General features: G+C 43.1%; 1 protein-coding gene across 2 annotated transcripts in view; it reads left to right on the top strand.

Moving 5' to 3' along the window:
* Positions 1-17,638, top strand: part of CACNA1I (calcium voltage-gated channel subunit alpha1 I) — a 614,989-nt gene that overhangs the window by 307,996 nt on the left and 289,355 nt on the right. For both annotated transcript variants that reach the window (XM_068252020.1, XM_068252021.1), the window contains one exon: positions 14,648-14,799. In XM_068252020.1, the coding sequence (XP_068108121.1) occupies positions 14,648-14,799 (152 nt within the window). The remainder of the gene's footprint in view (positions 1-14,647; positions 14,800-17,638) is intronic.

Genomic DNA, 17,638 nt, shown 5'->3' on the forward strand with positions numbered 1-17,638 from the left:
ATTGACTCACACTGCCCCTTAGTCATAGGTGACAATTAATACACATTACAGCAGTGCTAATTAGAAGCAAGGAAATGTAAGAAATAAGAAAATATGTTAAAATAAAATGGCCTGGAGCACTTGCAAGCCTCTAAATAAATTAGCTGCTAAAGGGTTAATGCAAACCATGATGTGAACTTAAGGCCCAGCTCTAAGAGCATTCTGATGAAGCCTATAACCCAAGTTGGGCGAACATAGTTTTTAAAGAAAACCTGAACTGAAAATTAAAAGTCAAAATAAACATACACAAGTCATACTTACCTTCCATGTAGTCTACTCCTCAGTGTCTTTCTCCTGTCCCGCGTCCTATTTTTTCATTGTGATCAAGGGAATTTTCCGTCCTCCATTTTGAAAATGGCCATTACCCATAACAGCTTTCTGGTCAGCACACAGTTACACTGTAACATCGCCCACTTGAGCCATATGGAAACATGGACATTACCTGGTACATCAGTTTTCCTCTCAGCTATAACTGACAGCAACTGATATTTTATTGACAGCAACTGATATATTTCAGATCTGACAAAATATTGTCAGAACTGGAAGGGATTATTGTCAGAAGAAAATGATGAGCTTCTGAGAGGAACTGATGGCAAGGTAATGCTCATTTGAAATTACCTCATGTGTTTATTTTAAATATTTTTACTCAGTACAGGTTCTCTTTAAAGTCAACTGAGGGTTTGCTAAAAAAAAAAAAAAAAGTGAGGGTTTGCTAAAAAAAAAAAAAAAGGGAGGTTGAAATCTGTAGAGCTGCATCTGCCTGCCCGGTCCCCCAGGTCTCCTCCATCTATAGTGCTCTCTCAGGCTCAGCAGAGTGTTGCAGAGGAGGGTGCATTCACCTATCCACCATCAAGCCTCCTTCTGTGTCTTCTTTAGTGAAAATACTTTATTTTTTTACTATATAATTGATAGTTTATTTAGTTAGTGTTTATCCCTTGTAAAATCTTTCCTCTCCCTGATTTACATTCTGAAATGTATTACATCTTTCATCCTTGTTGGGGCAGCTCTGCAGAATCAATGAGTGGTTGTGCGCGCATTCCGGGTTGAGTTACAGAACTTTGCTCTGTAAACAGCCTACCAGCCGCGATCAGAGCTGGCAGGCTGTTAGGGGAAAAAAACAGTTATTTTCTTTTGTATAGTTCTGTGATCTACTGCAGCGCTGTACGGGGGACAGCCCTGTCACTCAGCTGTCCCCAGGAGTGGCATGCAATCTAATCCCTCTCATAGGCTGATGTCTATGAGAGGTGAGTGAAGTGATTGGATCTTGGTGGGGAGAGAGGAACATTTTTTTTTTAAATAGCCTTTTTATTAAACAAAAAAAAATACAATAAAATCTATGTAAAAAATTGATGTTGCAGCAGCAATCAGATCCCACCAACAAAAAGCTCTGTTGGTGGGCAGAAAAGAAGGTAAGATTTATTTGGCTGCTGAGTTGTGGCAGGTAGTGGCTGGATGGTGTAATGGTTAAGGGCTCTGCCTCTGACACAGGAGACCAGGGTTCAAATCTCGGCTCTGCCTAAGCTAGCACCTATTCAGTAGGAGACCTTAGGCAAGTTTCCCTAACACTGCTACTGCCTACAGAGTGCACCCCAGTGGCTGCAGCTCTGGCGCTTTGAGTCTGCCAGGAGAAAATCGTGATATAAATGTTATTTGTCTTTGTCTTGTATGGCCACACAATAAACTGTTAAATCTGAGTGCAGAATTGTAAAAAATGGCCTGGTCACTAGGGTCCTCAAGAGGTTAAAAACAATAAAGTTGAAAGTGACAATGTAGTTGAAAGTGAAAATGACACCAAATATGAGTAATAAAAATATATTTTTTTTCGTGAATACTCATACTAAACTTCCTCAGGCCAAACTTCAATGCCAGCCATTCATCCTAGCTGAACATAGAGTGTCTCTATCCCCCACTGAGTCTAATAATCTTATAATTTAGAGGTCGGCTATCCACCAGCCTCATTTGGGCTGGCGTATTGTTCCCCTTCTTCCAAGAGTATGACCAAAGATTATAGAGAGACCTTGATACCCGAGTGGGGATGGGTTAACAGCCTAGGCTGTGACATCACTGGAAGGGTGGGGCTACACACAAATTTCCACCTTTCCGATTGGAAATCGGGATTTGAAATCGGAAAACAGAAATTTTACTATTTCTGTAGAAATACTGCATTATCGGAAATCTGTAATTTTTAATCACAGAACTCAGAATCATTGGACCAATCAGAGAATGCAGAGTCAACTCGGAAGTATTTGGCCAATCAGAGAATGCAGAGTCAACTCGGAAGTATTTGGCCAATCAGAGAATGCAGAGTCAACTTGGAAGTATTTGGCCAATCAGAGAATGCAGAGTCAACTCGGAAGTATTTGGCCAATTAGAGAATGCAGAGACAACTCGGAAGTATTTGGCCAATCAGAGAATGCAGAGACAACTCGGAAGTATTTGGCCAATCAGAGAATGCAGAGATTACTTGGAAGTGTTTGGCCAATCAGAGAATGCAAAAAAAGACTCCTTGGAAATCGGAAAACAGAAATTGGAAATCCACAGAATCTGTAATCGGCATTGGCGGAAATTGGAATTTCCGTGGAATTGGAAGCCAGCACTTCCAACCATATATAATGTCCATATATTTTTTTGTAAACATTTTGATTCCTTCACAAAAACTCTGGTGAAATGGAATGGTCCTATTCGCTTATCACTACTAGTACTAGAGTGGACTGTGCTGGTGCTTTCTTTCTTGTATTAAGTCAGAAGTGAAGTTGTGCAGAAATATCACAGCTGTCCATTAAGCCATATCAGTCTATTAAAAAAAGGTCCGGATCATGTTTGTTTTTCATTTCATCACATTTCAATCTTATTTCATCTGCAAAATCTGATATGCAATTTCACCAGTTTCCACAAAATGCTGAAATAGAATATCGCAAGGACAAAGTGCAGCGTGAACAAACAGGAAAAACATAATGGATTGGTATAAACTGGGCAATGCGCGGCAGAACTAGGAAGATATTAAGCCACCTCAACTAAAACCCTACTTCCCTTTCTTTCCATTGAAACGTATGGGATAGGCCAAGATCTCAACTCTAATTAAAAAAAAAGAAAAAATAAGTGGAAGGTTAGTGTTATGAGTTAAAATGGAGGAAAATAGTGTGAGAGTAGTAGACAGAGAGGCAAAAGGACACAATCTGGCTGAAAAAGTAACTGCGCCAAAAGCTTATAGCAACAAGAAAGAATGTATGTTCTTTAAAGGACCACTATTGCGAAAATTATAAAATCTACTATATATAGACAGAAACATATAAGAAGTAAGTTTCTTCCAGAGAAAATGAGCCATAAATTACTTTTCTCCTATGTTTCTGTCTCTTAAAGTTAGTAGAAATATGACAGAACGGATAGCTTTTAGATTAGACCATCTCCTCATGGGGGATTCTCAAAGTTTTCTTTTTTTTTTTAAAAGCACTTAGTGAATGGCAGTTGGTCCGTCAAACTCCCAAAAAAGTGAAAAGTGAATAGGGAGGCTGGCCAGCATATTTGTATAAATCTTTTTCAGGGAGTGTCCTTATAAAGAATATATAATAGACTAAGTGCCTCAACCTTCAAACAAGAAGAAGAAGTACTTTGCATGAGAACATTTATGCGTGCTCAAACACCAAGTTTAAGGCCTCTTTTCCACGGACTGTTGAGCTGTGTGCTCAGCAAGCAGTTACCAGGCAGCAGTGAGCAGATACCAGGCAGCAGCAAGCAGTTACCAGGCAGCAGTGAGCAGATACCAGGCAGCAACAAGCAGTTACCAGGCAGCAGCAAGCAGTTACCAGGCAGCAGCAAGCAGTTACCAGGCAGCAGCAAGCAGTTACCAGGCAGCAGCAAGCAGTTACCAGGCAGCAGCAAGCAGTTACCAGGCAGCAGCAAGCAGTTACCAGGTAGCAGCAAGCAGTTACCAGGCAGCAGTGAGCAGATACCAGGCAGCAACAAGCAGTTACCAGGCAGCAGCAAGCAGTTACCAGGCATCAGTGAGCAGATACCAGGCAGCAACAAGCAGTTACCAGGCCGCAGTGAGCAGATACCAGGCCGCAGTGAGCAGATACCAGGCAGCAGCAAGCAGTTACCAGGCAGCAGCGAGCAGTTACCAGGCAGCCGTGAGCAGATACCAGGCAGCAACAAGCAGTTACCAGGAAGCAGCAAGCAGTTACCAGGCAGCAGCAAGCAGTTACCAGGCAGCAGCAAGCAGTTACCAGGCAGCAGTTACAGGCAGCAGCAAGCAGTTACCAGGCAGCAGCAAGCAGTTACCAGGCAGCAGCAAGCAGTTACCAGGCAGCAGCGAGCAGTTACCAGGCAGCAGTGAGCAGTTGTGAGAGTTTGAGAGGCATTTCACTGCCTATCAACAGTCCATGGAAAAGAGGCCTTACCCTAGCAAGTCTGACATTGCAAATCTGGCCTAATTGGCTATTCATGAGGCAATGCTCATGCAAATGCATGCACAAACCAATACCACAAAGCAGTCACCCTGCTACATGCTACATTAGCACTATCCGGCTTAGTGCACACCAGAGCGGTTCGGCAGCGTTTTGCGATCCACTTGCGGCTGCGGATACGCTTGGGTAATGTATTTCAATGGGCTGGTGCACACCAGAGCGGGAGGCGTTTTGCTGTAACGCATACTCCCGAGGTGAGGCATTTTTTGGATTGCGGAGGCGTTTCTGCCTCCAATGTAAAGTATAGGAAAAACGCCAACTGCTCTGAAAAACGGCAGTTCAGAGCAGTTTTGCAGGCGTTTTTGTTACAGAAGCTGTTCAGTAACAGCTTTACTGTAACAATATATGAAATCTACTAAACCAAAAACGCTTTACAAAACCGCAAAATGCTAGGAGAAACGCTACAGAAAAATAAGAAAAAGCGTTTCAAAATCTGCTAGCATTTTGCGGCTCTGCTAGCAGTTTTTGGTGTGCTCCAGGCCTCCAGGAGCGCCACGGGGAGGATTCCCAATGCCCCCTTTTTATACAACTGGGGACCGCAGGGTCCCAGGCTCTCTCACTGCCTGGAAACCACAGCGGCACCCCGGAGGGGGAGGCTGGGTGGCGCGGACGACCCCCCCCCCCCCCCCAAGTGTGGCCAGCGCCGGGGAGAGCCGTCTGCACCCACCTCCCAATATTAAAAACAGGCACTTACCTTAACGTCCATTGCGTTCTGCTACATGCGCATTAATTTGGGGGCACCACATGAGAAAGGAGAGAAGCATGGGTCACCCCGAGCTTTAGAGCTCAGGGCTGGCTCACATACAGCACTCCAGAGGGGGGTGGGGGGAGGACAGGCGCACTCACTCCAGGGTTCACACCACCGGAGCAAGCCATCCACCACCTGCTTCCAAAGGATACAAACTGCACAAAATGCTTTCCATGAGAAAATTAATGCGCATGTAGCAGAACCCAATGGACGTTAAGGTAAGTGGCTGTTTTTAATATTAGGAGGTGGGTGCAGACGGCTCTCCCCAGCGCTGGCCACGCTTGGGGGGGCGGCTGCGCCACCCAGCCTCCCACTCCGGGGTGCCGCTGTGGTTCCCAGGCAGCGAGAGAGCACTTTGCGGTATTGTTTTTTTTACCTTGCATAGTTTGGCATGCGTAAGCAAATGCATATTTGCATGAGCATTGCCTCATGAATAGCCAATTAGGCCAGATTTGGAAAGCCAGACTTGCTAGGGTTAAACTTGGTGTTTGAGCACGCAAATTTTTTCTCATGGAAAGCATTTTTTGCAGTTGTATCCTTTGGAGGCAGGTGGTGGATGGCTTGCTCCGGTGGTGTGAACCCTGGAGTGAGTTGTCTGCGCCTGTCCCCCCCCCCCCCTCCTGGAGTGCTGCATGGGAGCCAGCCCTGAGCTGTAAAGCTCGGGGTGACCCATGCTTCACTCCTTTCTCATGTGGTGCCCCCAAGTTAATGTGCATGTTGCAGAACGCAATGGACGTTAAGGTAAGTGCCTGTTTTTTATATTGGGAGGTGCGGATGGCTCTCCCCGGCGCTGACCACACTTGGGGGGGGGGGGGTGCAGCTGCACCACCCAGCCTCCCCCTCCGGGGTGCCGCTGTGGTTCCCAGGCAGTGAGAGAGCCTGGGACCCCGCAGTCCCCCGGTTGTATGGGGGCATTCGGAATCCTCCCCTTGGCGCTCCTGGATAGTGCTAATGTAGCATGAACTAATTCCCGCAGGGCGATCGCTTTGCGGCATTGGTTTTTGGACCCTGCATAGTTTGGCATGCGAAAGCAAATGCATATTTGCATGAGCATTGCCTCATGAATAGCCAATTAGGCCGGATTTGCAAAGCCAGACTTGCTAGGGTTAAACTTGGTATTTGAGCACGCATACATTTTCTCATAGAAAGCCTACTTCTTCTTGCTTCAAGGTTGAGGCATGTACTCTATTAGATAGATAGATGCGGCGTATGTTACGACGCGGGTTGGCTAGTAAAGAATAAAGGCCATGCTGAGAATCCCCCATGAGAAGATGGACTAGCCAAAAACCTGTCGGTAATGTCAGATTTCTACTACTTACAATAAGTAACAGCAACATGGGGAAAATAATTTATGGTTCATTGTACTCTGGAAGAGACATTCTTCTTATTTGTATGTGTTTACATACATTTAAAATTTTAAGATTTTTGTGACAGCGGTCCTTTAAGGCAGGATTAAACCCTGACATAACATGCACTAAAAATGTGTTTCCTACTTATTATTACACATACAGTTACCATATTTGCTTTTTATGCACAATAAATATTGCCTATTTACAAATGACAAGTTTCTAAAGTACAGTGTATCTGCTCTAAAAGCTGCCATTGCAATTTATTTTACTGCATAGCTGCTGTATTATATGTATCTAGTAAGAATTTCTTCTCTTTGTTTCATTTTCTGCTTTTGTTCAGCTCAAACACTGCTAGGAATTTTACCTATAGTGGCTGATAAGGAAACACAAACAAGATAATGTAATTATTTCCTCAACTTTGGAACTAAGGTTCCAACTGAAGAAGAAAGTGCTATTTTTAACTGTTTGAATGCTGTTCTGATACTCATTTTTTTTTTTGGTAGTAGGTTTTATGCGGATCAGTTCATCTCGGCACGTGGCTCTGAGAGCCGAGCTCCGAAGCTGGGCGCCGTCACAGCAGCAATGCTATGATGCGCGCCCCATGTAGCAGTAATTCGGGGCCCTGGCGGCTGCCAGACCCTAAATTACATCTCCCTCCGAGTTGTGACAACGTGGAGGGGGAATAGTATTTAACGCCTGTAAGTTTAGCTGCAGCAGGGAGAGCCGTCATTTGGCTCGCCCCACGCTGTACTGTGCGGTGCCAAAGTGAAATGCACTGGGTTTTATGCTGTAAATAATCTTTTAGAGCAAAGGAGAAATGCTGAGTTTGCTACCACTTTAACGCCACTGGCTGTTGTGTGCTTTCTATAGTGCAGAAATGCAATGCAACAGATTAGGACAGCAGGGCCTCCCGTTATGCGTTGCATCGGGCGGAGTCAAGCATACAGTCAATGAAAAGAATACTTCACTTTCACTGGTAACATGCGTGTTAGCAGTAAATGCACTGCATTCAATGCATTACGATGTCACAGCCCATTATACTGCAATGCTCCCTCCGCACTGTGGACCTGGCCTTGGAATGTGGGATCTTTGGGTGATTATCTAGCAGGTTTTTATGCAAATGACCCTGCACAGAGGATGCAGAAATGTATCTTGAGTGGCTAGTGTGAGACCAAAAACAGAATGCTATCAGGCAATCATTGAGCCATGAGCGATGATTCAAAAATGCACTTTTTATCAAAATAACAAAAGTTACTGCTGATAAAAGCTTTTAATTGCTAACTGCGGATACATGTTTACTGCAGGCTTTCAAGACAGTTTAGGCCTCTTTGTTGGACACAATGTATTATTTGCAGTTAGCAATTATAAGGTAACACCAAAACCTTGAGTGTTTTGACTAAAAGCACATTTCCGGGTATAGCTATTATTATTTCATTACTGTTATTTTGTATTTATAACATACCACCATTACCTTCCATATACTGTACAGAATACAATGCGGCCAATAGTGAAGACAATAAATACATACATAGTTATTATTATTTATAAAGCTTCAACGTATTCTGTTTATAAAGCTTTATTGTATTCTGTGGCACTGTACGGATTAGGAAACAAACATCAGTTGCATTGTGATACGGTGGTATTGTAGTTAAAGAACAACCAATAAAACAAGCTTAAAACGCATACAGAGATACATTTAATGTCATGTAGCTACATTTTTATAACTGATTGTCAACCGATATAGCAATATCTGTCATTCATCTGACATTTCAAAAACTTTTATCCAATGTGTGTACAAGGATGTGGTTGGATAAGGGCCTAGGTAAGGAAATGAGGGAGCTAGTAGATGAGGCAGATAATCTTGGCTTCTGGTGCAGAAGGTGTAGACATTTCTTTGGAGGATAAAAAATTAAAACACTAAAAACAAAGGACAAAAGGGCACATGATATTACAAATCATTGTACATATACACAATATTGCATGGATCCGCAAAGCCTAAATTCAACCTCCTATAAATTATTATGGCAAGATGCTAACAAATAGCACCAAAATATAAGATGATGAGACCTCCAGCAGTAGTCAACCACATATGTGCAGAACTAGAATGTGTGCAAAAAATATTATATAAAGTGCATAGTGCCATTGGAGAGTAATGAAGTGTAATAACCATCCGTAGAATCAAATTGTTGAATATCGTGCAAGGATGTAAAAATGTAAAAAGGATAAAGTGCAAGGTGTTGTGAGAAAGAATAAGAGGCTGCAACTTACCGAGGACTGGGAGGAATAGGCAGGGAAGACCAGTGTGCCCCTAAACGCCGTCGCGATTCGCCGCCTGTAATGCGCAGCTTCGTCTGCGCATTACAGGCGGCGAATCGCGACGGCGTTTAGGGGCACACTGGTCTTCCCTGCCTATTCCTCCCAGTCCTCGGTAAGTTGCAGCCTCTTATTCTTTCTCACTACACCTTGCACTTTATCCTTTTTACATTTTTACATCCTTGCACGATATTCAACAATTTGATTCTACGGATGGTTATTACACTTCATTACTCTCCAATGGCACTATGCACTTTATATAATATTTTTTGCACACATTCTAGTTCTGCACATATGTGGTTGACTACTGCTGGAGGTCTCATCATCTTATATTTTGGTGCTATTTGTTAGCATCTTGCCATAATAATTTATAGGAGGTTGAATTTAGGCTTTGCGGATCCATGCAATATTGTGTATATGTACAATGATTTGTAATATCATGTGCCCTTTTGTCCTTTGTTTTTAGTGTTTTAATTTTTTGTACTCAATAAAGGTTTATTATATTTGGATATTTGATTGAGTGGTGCGGTTTGTTAGGGAACTGTCTTTCTCCCTTTTTTTTTTGATACTTGTACTCAATTATAGTTCCTTTCTGCACACTCTGTTATTTGCCCATATTTATGGTAGAGTGGATGGTGCTTGCCCAAATCTGTTGTGATTTTGAATTTCTTTGGAGGAGACTATGACAGGTTATAAGTTAAGGCAGCCATACACTGGTTAACCTCCCTGGCGTTCTGATTCCCGTGCTCCCTCCCGGGAGGGTTTTTTTTACCTAATTTTTTTTTCCATGCTACATGATTCCCCCCTCCCTGCTCCATCCCTCCCACCCTTCTGATCGCCGCCGGCGTGAAGACCCGTCCGGAAATCCCGTTCTAAACGGGATTTCCTTTAAGGCTTTCCCTGTCACCATGGCGACGATCGGACTGACGTCATGACGTCAGACGGAGTCCCGATCGAACCCTCAGCACTGCCTGGCACTGATTCGCCAGGCTGCGCACGGGGTCTGCGGGGGGTGCCTCTTTCGCGTCTGGTAGAGGCGGATTGGCGGCGAACGGCAGCGAACGGAGAAACATGCAGCTAGCAAAGTGCTAGCTGCGTGTTTCAAAAAAAATTATTCAAGTCGGCCCACCAGAGCCTGAGCGGGGACCTCCGGCATCTCTGGACAAGCTCAGCTCGTCCAGAATGCTAGGGAGGTTAATTGCCACCAGATCGACCAGCAGATAGATCCCTCTGTGATTGAATCTGATCAAAGAGGGATCTATTGGCTGCCTACACTGCAAACAGATTTTGAATCGCTTTCACTATAAAAAACGATTCACAACCTGTGGAGCTGCCGCTGCCCCCTGCATACAGTACCTGATCCGTCCGACGCGAATCCCCCGGTCTCCGCTGTCTCTTCTCCGCTCTGGACTTCAGCTTCTTTTTACTTCCTGTCGGAGGAAGTTTAAACAGTAGAAGGCACTCTACTGTTTAAACTTCCCCCGACAGGAAGTAAGTGAAGCCAGCCGGAGACCAGCGTGGAGAAGGGACAGCGGGGACACGCGTCGGTGTAACAGGTATTGTATTGCGCTAGCGTTGATCGTCGGACATTCGAATGCTGCTATCAATGCACTCCTGACCCGCCAGCGATCGAGCAGACAGATTGACGGGATCGATCGATTACGGATGGAAATTGGTCGAACGGTCAGCGCTTGTGCATCGATTTCACAGCAGATTCGATCACAGTGATTTTCGCAATTACATAATTTCAATTTGCAAATTTAATTGATTTTGTGTAGTCATTCATAATTTCACATAACATTTTGCTAAATTTCTTGCCGACTTTAGCAGTGAATAGCAAAACCCCCATACTTGCTATTGACACCAAAATTGCAACATATGTTAAGGAGAATCGTGGCTACAAGTCAAAAAAAGAATTTTGCAAAAAGACCTTATAGTTTTTGAGAAACTGAATTTTAAATATGCAAGTAAAAAAAGGTTTTTAAACTTAGAAAATTACAGTTTAAAAAACATTTTTCTTTGCATTTTTAAACTCGAGTTTCTCAAAAACTACAATGTCTTTTTGAAAAATTATCAGCTGGACAGCCTGGCAACAAGTGTTGTTTAAGAGGAAATAAAAATGGCAGCCTTTATATCCCTCTCAGTTCAGTACTTTAAAGTGAACCTCCGGACTAAAAATCGACTTAGCAGCACCGAAAAGGCCTGGTGTTTCTTTAACAGTTTCACAGCATCAGAACTTTGTTTCTCTTATCCAAGCCTCATTTTTAGCTGCACAGAAGAAAACTGCCCGGGCTTTTTTCCCCTGATGCTGTGCAAAGCATGATGGGATTTCTGATGTTGTTGCTCTCATTCTGCTGTTTTGGTGCAATTTTTTTTTTAACATTTTGAATTTGACATTTGAAGCCTAGCGTGTGCAGCTCAGAGGGGTTATCAGGACACAGGACAGTTGGAACTGTGTCTCCTGCTCCTTGTCACCTCCTTTCAACCAAAAAGATGGCTGCCCCATGACAAAGATGGCAGCCCCCATGAATCACAAACATTTGCCCGTTCTTTTAAAACAGGGTGGGTAAAAAAATATATTACCTATCTATTCTAATTAACATAACTAATGTAACTTAATGACAGTATGTTTGTTTAGGCTGAAGTTCCCCTTTAAGGGCTCTTTCACAGTGGGACGTTAAAGTCGCACGTTATAAAAAGTAATAACGCAGACTAAAGCACAGCAATACAAAGTCTGTGTCACATTCACAGTGCTCACATTGCATTGTGTGTAACGTGTAGCAATATTTAGAAAGTGCTGCACGCTGTGCGTTCTCTGTGTTATTAGCTATGTTGGACTGTTTACACATGCTCAGTAATGTTTTTGATTTTTTTAAAAAATGTGACGCATGCGCCGTTTTTGTATGCAGTATGCAATGAAAATGGCGCACCGCGAGACACATAACACAGGGCAATTTAACGTCACACTAAGTGACATGCGTTGCGTTAGACCATAACGTCGCATCAAACGCAATGTCCTAGGGGGGAAGAGCCCTAAAGATCTGCATGTATGAGAGAGATGAGGTGACCAAAACAGAGGATCAAGGGATTCATATGAGGAGCATAGGCTGCCAGTGGGAGGAGATGTGGAAATTAGCGAGACATTTTATGATGGGCCGCATTATGGAGATCTTTGTAGGAGAATGTTATGAGTTTGAATATGAATACAGTTCATAGCTAGCACTAGAACAAACCTCAGTGGTTTCTTCATGGAAATAGTTTTTTTGTGTTTTTTTTTTTTTATTTATTCTCTGGAAGATTAAGGAAATCAATGCTTTATTCTTGCAACACATACATTTTGAGTGCAGCAGCGAAATATAATGGTCTTCTTTTTTCTGAGTTTCACTTATTGCCTGGATGGGTTCATGGAAGTTTCGGTCAGAGTCACCAAGCACCCAGTTTGTAAAGAGCATACAGATAACTGAAGGTCAAATCCATATAGTAGGTTGCTGTAGCATGATAGGTTTTCTCCCATTAAATAATTTTTCACCTTACCTAAAAATGATCCTTGCAGCACCTAGCAATTAAAAAAGTGCTAAAAAGTAGGATAAGGAATAATGGTGCTAGGGGCATAACTACAGGGTAGAAGCCCCTGCAACCACAGGGGGTCCAGAGCTGTAATGATGCCCCAACTACTACTTCTCTGCCTCGAATAAAAGGGTCCATCCTTCAGATCGGGAATTTTTGTGGCTACGCTTGTTATCAGTGGGAAGATCATGATGTCCACACCCGTTTTATGACTTGCAAAATGGACTCCCAGGCTTTGAGGGTCACCAAAGGTAGGCAAGGGAAAGGGTATGAACATTAGGGAAGCCACATCTACGTTTTGCTGTTCGTCCCATAATTTGTAGTTACGCCCCTGAATGGTGCTGTTGTTTTCAGGGGCGTAACTAGAAATCACTGAGCCCTCCCGCCAACCTGGGGGCAGGGCACTGTACAGAAGAGCCTGATGCCCACTGAATAGGGACTGTCTACAAGTCTTCATCTGAAAAACTTTGTAGGATCTATTATCAGTGGCCGAGCAGATGCAGTAATTAGAACAATTGTGCAGAGAGCAGAATGTTTTTTCTTCAAGCCCTTAGTTGTCTGTCCTTCAGGACGAGACCCCCTGCGGCTGCATCCCTTGCAGGTTCTATTGTTACGCCACGGGTTGTATTACCATCTCTTTTTTTTTTTTGCCATGTAAGTTGAATTTCAGAATAAGAAGTTTGGAAAGAAATTCTCTAAAGTACCAGAGATTTTCTCAAGATATTTTGTGACATGATGTCGATGTAGAGTGTAGAGGGAAGAGACTGCTGTATCAACCTCCTGTGTTTTGTAATGCAAATTCCCAGTAAATATGCATCCTACAACTCCTTGCATTTTCCACGGGCTCTATTACTTTGCATCAATGTCAAACACTCCATTATCTTGCCATTGTTTCTACGTTCCTTACCAAATGAATGGTAATGATGGCGGGGAGGTATTGTCTAACATGATAGTAAATAAAATATGATCTGTTCCTCCGGGCCTGTAACGGTTCACCCACCTCTTAACTCATATAAATGTTACAAAAAAGACAATAGGTTGAGACGTTGCAGCACCTGAACTTATCATTTATTTACGGTTTTCCCTCTTTTACTGCACAGCCCGGTGATGTTCTGTTATTTCCTGGCAACAGTGTGCAACGTTTTGCTCAGTCAAGGAGGAGGGCCACTAGACACCAGGGAACTGTATAGGGAAGAGAACCCCCCATGATTTAATAAAACATATTACACTACAGAAAATAGAAGCTGTGGCCGGTGGAGTTAGTGTGAGAGTAATAATGTGATCACTGATACTCTGGTCATTTTGGGTTTGCAATGATATTTTCAAACCTCAGAAGACCCCAGTTCACTAAAAATTGTAAAATTTAGAAAGTGGAAATCAGACAGACCTGACAGGATTTGGATTAGTCCATCTCTTTATAGGGGATTCTCAGGTATTTTTTTTATTCACAAAAGCACCTACTGAATGACAGTTGCTCAGTCCAACTGTCAAAATGAGTAGGGAGGCTGCCCAGAATCTTGTTATAGACTTTTTTCTTACAGGGAGTACTTTGCAAAGAATACTAAAAATCCCCTATGAGGAGATGGACTAGTCAGATTTTCACCATCTACTGTAAGTGATGGGTACTCTTAGAGTTTTCTCCTAGATAATTTTTCATCTTTTCTTTTTAAATAACTTTTCAGCACTGTGCAATTGAAAAAGAACCAAAAAGTACTGTCAAAATTAATTGTTTCAATTCTTTCCTTTAACATATATAGCCATTTTGGGGCCAACAGCATATATGGGGGCTTTTTAACTGCTGAAACTTAACGTAATTACTCAAAATTACGAATGGATTACTGAAAAATCAATAGAATGTCCAAATCGTAATTACCTATGGCTGTAATTGCAAAAATTACGTGAAATTTTCCCTACTCGTAACTAGCAGATTCTGATCATCAACGGAGAATCAATATTGTATCTTTAGTGGACCCCTTTACTCTCTATGAAGTGGGGATTACAATCTATTTGATTTTATGACCTTTTAGATTATTACAAGATTGCTGAGTAAATGTTCTAGTTCTCCCCAAAGAAGTCTTCACCGTTGGGTTACTTCACCAAATACGATAAAGCTCTTCTGAAATTGTTCTGAATCCTAATTTATGTTTTATGTTCTGCTCTGTCCACAGCCTGAAGAGCTCACCAACATCCTGGAGATCAGTAACATTGTCTTCACCAGCATGTTTGCCCTGGAAATGATGCTCAAGCTCTCAGCTTTTGGACTCTTTGACTATCTCCGAAATCCATACAACATCTTTGATGGAATTATAGTCATTATAAGGTACTGCATGTCCCACTCATCAGTTTCTTCATCATTGCCTTTTCTGTATCAATGATAATCAGGGCGTAACTAGAAATCACTGGGCCCCCCCTGCAAAACTTTGGATGGGGCCCCCCAGTTGTGGTTGCTGGAGGGTGGAGTGCTGATGGTAGCCCGTGGTGAGGGAGGGGTTGGGTCTACCTCCCCACTACTGTTTGTTCCCATTGCTCCCCCTTCCTGTGCTGCGAGGACCCCAGGGCCAAGCTTCCCCCCCTAAGGGCCCCCCTGTGGCTGAATCCCTTGCAGGGACTATTGTTATACCGCTGATGGTAATCCATTTTATGGTATTTCTATGAAATCCAACTCAGATTCCGACAGTCTCAAGGCTAGAGCTCTCTTCATTATGTAAACATTTGTGTGATGCAACATCAAGCCGGATTTACTAAAGATTGTCCAGGGCTTGAGAACGCCAGAAAAACAAAGTAATCCAGTAATTTTGGCTTGGATGTATTTAAAAAAAATGTCTACTATTGGGTAACAAAATATCAAATTTTGCTTAAGTATATAGTGAGGATGCATACATTTGAAAGCGCCACGTGGTAATTTGGCGTAGGGTATTGTCGGTAGTAAAATATAAGTAATGTTAGCGATATTCTACTATCACCTGTTATCGATAGTAGAATAATGGTAGTGTTACCAATATTCTACTTTTGGCCTATCTTATTCTGTCTTTACACTAACCTCTGCCCCATTTTACCTAACACAAACTCACCCTCTACCTATGCCTAACAGTAATACTGCTGTTATTCAATGCAGCTAACAACACTACCCAAAGTCTTGCTTCATGGTACCTCTGATGCAGTCAGTTCCGCTATTCAGATTATTGGCTATGTAGTAGCCGATCTCCGCCATGCCTCCAGCACCCAAGTTAATGGCTTTTGTCAGTAAATGTAAAACTTAAAGCCGAACTGAAGGCAGATATAAAACAAACAGTTTCACTTACCTGGGGCTTCTGCAAGCCCCCAGCAGCCATCCTGTCCCGTGCTGGTCCTGCCCGAGCCTCCGTCCTCCCGCCGCCAGCTGCTTTCGGTTTCGCCGCCGGGCCACTGCGCCTGCGCGGCTCTGGCCACGCGTATCCTTTCTACGAATCCCCTGTGTTTGCAGAGGGGAATGCGATGAAAAGATACGCTTGGCAGGGCTGCACTGGCATCGACTTAGAAGTCTACGGCACGGAACGGGCGTGTGACAGGGCGGCTGCTGGGGGCCCCAGGTAGGTGAAACTGTTTGTTTTATATCTATCTTCAGTTCCGCTTTAAGATTGATGTCTGTGGTTGTGCCAAATATCTGGGGCATGAGCTAAAATACCTGTTAAAAAAATTACCAGAGTACTGTAGTGGTTGTGCACGTTTACTTACGTGCAGGCAATTACTGTGATTTATGTTTCTATAGTTTGAGGTTGTTCTGGATTTATTTCAAGATCTCAAAAATGTAAAAAGGACCTCAAGTCCAATGTTTTTTAGATATATGTCCCATTGTGAAAACAAAGGAGTGGACAAGCACCATCAAAAAGCAATTAATAACTATAATGAAGTACACTAAGGAAATTCATAATGTGTGTGCAGGATCAAAAACACCATGTACTCAAACAACAAGATAAAGTAGATCCACAAGATCGCACCAGACTAAGTATATGGTCAAATAATCATTTTATTAAACACTATATAACAAATTAATAAAATCAATTAAAAACAATCAATGCCAGGGTGTGCAAAAGTAATATTGTCATAATGATGCATAATCAATGTTACAGCTCGATTACACCCCACAAAAAACATATAATGAGTCACAAAGGGCAAGCAATGTAAAGTGACAGTGCATGAGATAAATAGCTGACCAAATAGCCTAGAATAAATAAAGTGCTAATTTTATACAATGTGAAGATAAGAGGAAAAATCCCTGAGAGCAATAAGTGTGGGTGACTGTAAGAGTGAATAAACAGACCCTTTAAGAGGGAAAGAACAACATCCAGCATTAAGTAAAAGGGTGGCTGCTACACCACGAACAAGTCAGCGTGACGTGAGGTAGTGAGTGGAAAAGAGTTTACCGCAGGACCGAGGTGGGGACAAGTTGGCGTATTCCGGAGGAGGAAGCCATTAAGGTTTGTTCATTCACTCTCACAGTCGCCTGTTCTCTGAACTTGGGGAGCCTTCATAAATTAGATCCATCATGAGGTTTATTTGCAAAGTTTATTTCATTAATGATTCATCTCTATTATGTTGCAAGACAGTGAGGCCCCAATTCAATTATCTTTTCTCCTGTGTTTTCTCCCAGGAGGTAGCTTTTCACCTTACCCAAAAATAACTTGTCAGTATTTTGTTGCTTGCTGGGGATTTAAAAGGTATTCAAAAGCGTGGCATTATTTCCTGTGAGAAAACTCAGGAAAAATGTTAATTGAATTAAGGTCAAAATGAACTACCTAAAGATTGCTCCACACCAATGGGCGTGGCCACGGCAGCATCCCCAGGACTGCCTAACGCCAATTGGCGTCAAGTCCTGGGGCTGCAGTTTGCAGGAGATCGGGCGCAGGCTGCGTGCACATCTCCTGTTTGAGGGGCGGAGCTCCGCCCCGCCTTCAGTCTCCTAATGGCTATTGCCGCTCGGGATACTGTCAGGCGGCAAAACCGCTGTCTAATTAACATGTACAGTGCTGCGATCGGCAGCAGCGCTGTACTGGGGACAGCCGTGTGACACGGCTTTCCCCTCCATATGCTGGGGAGTGATCGGCTATCACAGGTTGAAGCCTATGACAGCTGATCACGCTTGGTTATCTGGCGGGGGGAGGGAGGGAGGGAGGGAGCGG

This window comes from Hyperolius riggenbachi, chromosome 9, assembly GCF_040937935.1.
Source record: "Hyperolius riggenbachi isolate aHypRig1 chromosome 9, aHypRig1.pri, whole genome shotgun sequence".
In the NCBI taxonomy this organism is placed as follows: Eukaryota; Metazoa; Chordata; class Amphibia; order Anura; family Hyperoliidae; genus Hyperolius; species Hyperolius riggenbachi.